Source organism: Nansenia antarctica (assembly GCF_963989245.1).
Source record: "Nansenia antarctica genome assembly, chromosome: 8".
Classification (NCBI taxonomy): domain Eukaryota; kingdom Metazoa; phylum Chordata; class Actinopteri; order Argentiniformes; family Microstomatidae; genus Nansenia; species Nansenia antarctica.
This window is the reverse complement of record NC_137678.1, coordinates 50,525,079-50,532,578: the sequence shown is the minus strand read 5'-3', so window position 1 is coordinate 50,532,578 and position 7,500 is coordinate 50,525,079. Positions and strand designations below refer to the sequence as shown.

At 42.3% G+C, this 7,500-nt stretch overlaps 1 protein-coding gene across 1 annotated transcript in view; it reads left to right on the top strand.

Moving 5' to 3' along the window:
* magi2a (membrane associated guanylate kinase, WW and PDZ domain containing 2a) overlaps positions 1–7,500 on the top strand; it is a gene marked incomplete at both ends in the record, with an annotated part of 222,049 nt that overhangs the window by 182,696 nt on the left and 31,853 nt on the right. Inside the window, 1 exon segment of the mRNA XM_080537764.1 lies at positions 1,497–1,528. Within this exon segment, the coding sequence (XP_080393890.1) occupies positions 1,497–1,528 (32 nt within the window).

Genomic DNA, 7,500 nt, shown 5'->3' with positions numbered 1-7,500 from the left:
GGGAAGTGTGCCGCGTAATGCGTGCAGTCACCTGTGAATTCAATCCTGCCGATTTGCATAACCCTTGTTTGTTCCTGGAGGGTGTTCATCGTCGTGGCAACACTTGAAAGGCAGGAAGAAGGGAAATTGAATGAGGAAGATGGGAGGCTGTCGTTTGCATTTGTGTTAACTGTTTGTGTTTCTCAAAGCCCGCCGACGTTGAAATAGTTGGCGGCTATAAATTGATGAGTACGTGCTTTTGCCGTTAGCCTGTATCTCTGCGTCTCTCTGCGTTGAACGCTGGCGGAGGTAGGACTGGCAGACCTCGCGTTGGGCGTCTCCGCTGTCTGCTCTGCTACCTGGTTGTTCGTTTTCTAGAGGGATGTTGTCGTTAGCTCGAAAAATGTACGGCCGGGGCCGTTGGAAAAGGTCAGCCTGCAGTGAATAAGGACCCGGAGGAAGAGTACAGGGAGATAAATGACCCACGCGCTCCGCTGTAAATCATATGAAGCCACAACTTCCCTGTTGTGTTTTCCCAGGAAAAAACACATGGCTGGCCTACTCTCTACACTCCCCTATCACACAGACAATTTAGGAATGCTCCTGTACCCCCCTCCACCCCCCAGGCCTAATCAGCAAATATACAGTACATCTGCAGATTCAGAGAGTGCCTCTGGTAAGAACCAATTAACCAAGCAGTCACGGCGTGTTGATCATGTGAAATGAAGATATTCAAACGCTTTTGAAATATTGACTTTAGAAAAACAGCTCTACCTCCCTTGGGCCTCCGAGCGATTTGTCACACCTCATAACTGTTATGATCTGCTGTCGCGCTGCGACGTGTCATTAAACACAGAGAGAGACCTAGGTTATGACTCGCTTCTATCAGACCGTCATCTTGGAACGTATTAATGTTCCGTTGTGTTCCCATAACGGTATTTACAAGCCTTTCTTTCTCCCTGTAAGGTGAGATCCAACCACAGAGAATGGCTGTTTTGTTGTATAAAAGAGGACTGGATGTTTCTCCAGATGTACTTACTACTTCGACTTCAATGTATTCAACCTCCTTGTATCCAGGCAACTCTCTCCCTGCGATAGCATCTCTAACAACAAGAGACCTGGCCTCAGATAGCTGGGCTGTGGATCTCGCTGTGCTAAATGTTTCCCCGAGGTCCCTCCTATCAAGATACCCTTTGGGGAGACTGTGTTGGCTCAGTAGAGCTTAGACTGTAGTACCGTAGTCCTTCAATTCTCCTTTGTAGTGATTCACTTCTCTTCTCACTTTTTTTATTTTTTTTCTCTCCATTCCTCTTTTTGCTTCTAATGTGTTTTTGAATCTGTTTTGGCGGGGTGGGGGGGTGGGTGGGTGGTTGGGTTTCCATTGGGTTTTCCTTCATCTCGCTTTTAAGCTCATGGACTATCCCTCTGAGAAACAGAGCATCTCAAACCTAATGTACAAAACCCAAACACACGTGAGCTACTCGCTAAATCTTTGTTGTTTTCTCATCGTTTTGCAGGTCACTTTTCACCCTGGAAGACCCCTAAACAGGTAAAATGCATTGTCTTCCGAAACCCGAGCTCTCTTCTCTCCCCCCTTCTGCTCTTAACAACCGTTGATGTGATATCTAATATCTCATTTAGTCCCCCCCCAATGGCTGCTACTGTGCATAACGTGTAGGAGCTGCTGTCTGAATGACTACTTTATATAACATTGTCTCTTTTCCTCAAACCTGGCTGAGGTCTTTGCTGGTGTGTGTTTGTTTCTTTCTTCATAGCGCCTGAGAATGACTTCTCGAACCTTCCTCCTCCTGTACTAACACGCCTCTTCTCATTCAGTCTATCCGTCTCCGCTATAAACCAGGCCGCGGCTGAGGTTGGACCCTTCCTCTGCGTCACATGACAGGGAAAGGGTCGAGCGGCCCCGCTCATAGATATAGAACGACTAGACTTGTCATGCTGCAAGCAAACACAACAACAATACGTGAGCTTAGAATGATACGGTTCTATCTCCGTTTAGGGTAGTTCAGAGATATTGAGCGTCAAGGTTTTTACATTCCATTATGTTTTGTGAGATGGAATCTTTGTATTTTATGAATTACTAACTAAAAAATGTCAACATTTTAAAAATAACACCACACAGGCGTTAATAAACACAAATTTTGACAAAAATTGAGATAGAACCGTATACGGTAATTCAAACGTCACGAATAATAATAAATAAATAAAAACAGCTTGTCATGATGAAATTTAATCAAAAGCACGTATCAGTGTTATCTACGTCTACGAACAGGACAGGGATCAAGTTGTGCGGTCTCAGAAATGGTGTTCTAGTCATTCTATATCTATTCGTAGACTGGGCTGGCATGGTTCCCAAAGCACTGTTCTCTCAGCTCCTCCGCCTTTGAAACACTGTATATATTTAGAGAGAGAGAGACGGAGGGAGATTGAGAGAACTATTTTTGCCAGTCATATCTAGACACAACCATTAATTCATTATTCTTCTCTTCCTTTCAGCTCAGGGCTGTTATTGATCTGACACTAACCAAGATTTGTTTTCCGGCATCATTTCATCTCATCGCCGCCATACCCTCTTTCTCTTTTCGCAAATGTGGAATATTATTTTGGAAACTATTTTGGAAGGTTTTTATTTCGGTCCAGACGACGATGGTCTTTAGATATCTGTCTCAGACAGGCACTCTCACAGCCTTCTCTGTCTGTCTGTCTGGCCACTGTTAATGGTTTACAAATCCTCCAAAAACATCCGGCACACACTCTGAGACAAGTCTTCCGCCGTGCTTCCGTCTCACACAGCGTCTCACACAGCGTCTCACACAGCGTCTCACACAGCGCCACACTTTGCAATTAGACATGGCGTGTCTGTGAGGAGGAATGCTGTGTGTATGTGTGCGTGCGTGCGTGTGTGCGTGCTAGCGTGCATGTGTGTGCGTGCGTGCATGCGTGTGCGAGCATATGAGTGCGTGAATCTGTGTGCGTGTGAAGGTGCGTGTCTTCCATGCGTGTGTGTGTGTGTGTGTGTGTGTGTGTGTGTGTGTGTGTGCTTTCCATACCCATTTCATGCCAATGCACAACTTCCAGTCCTAGCTCTAACAATGCCAGATCATAACTACACTACACACACACCCACACCCACACACACCCACACCCACACACAGCCGTGGACTCAGAGAAAGGCTTTGTGGGTTGTCTCTCAGATTATCCACACTGTTCATCAATCCCTTTCTCATGCAGCTCCTCTGTCTCAGAGCAGATTAACGGTAATTCAAAGCTCCAGGAGAACTGGCTGGAACGTGGCAGCGGCGCGATCCTCTCTCCTCTCCGAGTGCGACTTTGTTCCCCGGCACACAGCCGTGTGCTCTAATGGTGAAAAGGCGTAACAGCCCGACGCTCCTCTCCCAAGAGCTGCCAACTACCGCCCCCACCCCCCCATCCCCACTACCAACACAGAGTTCAGTGGTTTAATTGGATATCATTAGTTCTAGGAAGATTTCCACAGCCTCAAAGAATTAAAGTTCGAAGCAAGACATTTAATAAGAGAGAGAGAGAGATAGAGAGTAGGGTGTGCTGTAATTGTGAAGTAGACTTGAAGATGAATGACGCCCCTGCCTCCTAAAGGTAGTTAACTAAGCATGCACAGACAGTATCGTCTGGTTGGTTGGCTACTATAGACTACAGAATGCCACTGGTATGCTGATGGTATATAGGACAACTGTTTGGGTTCTGGCCAGACTGTGTTGTTGGCTTTATGAATTACTGAAGCATTTCTGCAACCACAGACTCAGAGCATACAGCTTCTACAACACTCGAAGAATCTGACTGCCTGCAGCAGACATTAATAAGAGAGGGAGGAGGGGGAGGGAGAGAAGGAGGAGAGAGAGAGAGAGAGAGAGAAAGAATGAGGGAGAGAGGGAAACAACGAGAGAGAGGGAGAGAGAGAGAGTGAACAAGAGAGGGAGACAGAGAGGAAGCTAAAGAACTAGAGAGACAGAGAGAGAGAGAGAGAGAGAGAGAGAGAGAGAGAGAGAGTGAGTCACACTTCTGTCTGGTCCCAGACTTAATAAGGTCCCTTGTCACACAGGCAGGCAGTCCTGGCCAGACACGGCTCAGATCAATAGAATAGTGTGGAACTACAGAAAAATGAAAAACCCCTTTGATATTCCCTCTCTGTTCTATGGCGTTAAGATTAGCGTCGTCAGGCCCTATAACCGGCGCCTCGTGATTCATGCGCAGGCACGGCCATGTTTACTCACCTCTCGATTTCAAACTATTCATCTGGCGCACCGGAGAGAGAGAGAGAGAGAGAGAGAGAGAGAGAGAGAGAGAGAGAGAGAGAGAGAGAGAGAGAGAGAGAGAGAGAGAGAGAGAGAGAGAGAGCGTGTCATTCCGCTGGTTCTGTCCTCTGTCACCCTCGTCGTAATCGTATCAATAACGCCATCTTCAGCAAAGCGGGTCGGTTCAACAACATCACATGATCGATGCCGCACGAGGCGTCAGCGACATGGAGGGGTGACATTTGGACCGCGACAGGAAAGCGTTGGTATTTCAAATCCCACATAAATGATCTCTTCTGTCACACAGCGAGAGGTTTTACTGCTAGCAGGAGAAGCAGCGGTTAGAATACTAGAATCTCTTTTCACATTTCGCTTTTTCTTTTACCCTGCTAATGGGGGGAAACGGAGAGGAAGAAAGCAGCGACTCAGCAACTGACATCCACATACATGTACTACATACATACTGTATATCCACATACTGTACATGTACTACATACATACTGTATATCCACCTACATGTACTACATACATACTGTATATCCACCTACATGTACTACATACATACTGTATATCCACCTACATGTACTACATACATACTGTATATCCACCTACATGTACTACATACATACTGTATATCCACCTACATGTACTACATACATACTGTATATCCACATACATGTACTACATACATACTGTATATCCACATACATGTACTACATACATACTGTATATCCACCTACATGTACTACATACATACTGTATATCCACCTACATGTACTACATACATACTGTATATCCACCTACTGTACATGTACTACATACATACTGTATATCCACCTACATGTACTACATACATACTGTATATCCACCTACATGTACTACATACATACTGTATATCCACCTACATGTACTACATACATACTGTATATCCACCTACATGTACTACATACATACTGTATATCCACCTACTGTACATGTACTACATACATACTGTATATCCACCTACATGTACTACATACATACTGTATATCCACCTACTGTACATGTACTACATACATACTGTATATCCACATACTGTACATGTACTACATACATACTGTATATCCACCTACTGTACATGTACTACATACTGTATATCCACATACATGTACTACATACATACTGTATATCCACCTACTGTACATGTACTACATACATACTGTATATCCACATACTGTACATGTACTACATACATACTGTATATCCACATACTGTACATGTACTACATACATACTGTATATCCACATACATGTACTACATACATACTGTATATCCACATACTGTACATGTACTACATACATACTGTATATCCACATACATGTACTACATACATACTGTATATCCACATACATGTACTACATACATACTGTATATCCACATACATGTACTACATACATACTGTATATCCACATACATGTACTACATACATACTGTATATCCACATACTGTACATGTACTACATACATACTGTATATCCACATACATGTACTACATACATACTGTATATCCACATACTGTACATGTACTACATACATACTGTATATCCACATACATGTACTACATACATACTGTATATCCACATACATGTACTACATACATACTGTATATCCACATACATGTACTACATACATACTGTATATCCACATACATGTACTACATACATACTGTATATCCACATACTGTACATGTACTACATACATACTGTATATCCACATACTGTACATGTACTACATACATACTGTATATCCACATACTGTACATGTACTACATACATACTGTATATCCACATACATGTACTACATACATACTGTATATCCACATACATGTACTACATACATACTGTGTATCCACATACTGTACATGTACTACATACATACTGTATATCCACATACATGTACTACATACTGTATATCCACATACATGTACTACATACATACTGTATATCCACATACATGTACTACATACATACTGTATATCCACATACTGTACATGTACTACATACATACTGTATATCCACATACTGTACATGTACTACATACATACTGTATATCCACATACTGTACATGTACTACATACATACTGTATATCCACATACATGTACTACATACATACTGTATATCCACATACTGTACATGTACTACATACATACTGTATATCCACATACATGTACTACATACATACTGTATATCCACATACTGTACATGTACTACATACATACTGTATATCCACATACATGTACTACATACATACTGTATACCCACATACATGTACTACATACATACTGTATATCCACATACATGTACTACATACATACTGTATACCCACATACATGTACTACATACATACTGTATATCCACATACATGTTCACCCACATACATGTACACCCACATACATGCACATACACATACATGTACTACATACATACTGTATATCCATATACATACATGTACACCCACATACATGCACATACACATCCACATACATGTACACCCACATACATGCACATACACATCCACATACATGTACATACACATACATGTACATACACATACACATACGTGTACACCCACATACATGTACACCCACATACATGTACATACACACCCACATACATGTACACCCACATACATGTACATCCACATCCACATACATGTACATACACATACATGTACACCCACATACATGTACATACACACACATACATGTACACCCACATACACATACATTTACATACACATACACATACATGTACACCCACATACATGTACATACACACACATACATGTACATACACACACATACATGTACACCCACATACACATACATACACATACACATACATGTACATACACATACATACACATACACATACATGTAATAATTGTAATAATAATAATTTTGCCATTTAGCAGACGCTTTTATCCAAAGCGACTTACAATTACGAATTACAGGGACATTCCCCCTGGAGTAACTGAGGGCTAAGTGCCTTACTCAAGGGCACACTAGTAGTGGTGTGGTTTCAGGCGGGATTTGAACTCACAACCTTCCGATCCCAAGTCCAACTCACTATCCACTAGACCACCACTACCCCAGTGTACACCCACATACATTTTTTTCATTCATTCAAACCTTTATTTAAACTCGTAAGTTACTGAGGTTGCCCTCATTTACAGTAGCAACGAGTGAATAAAA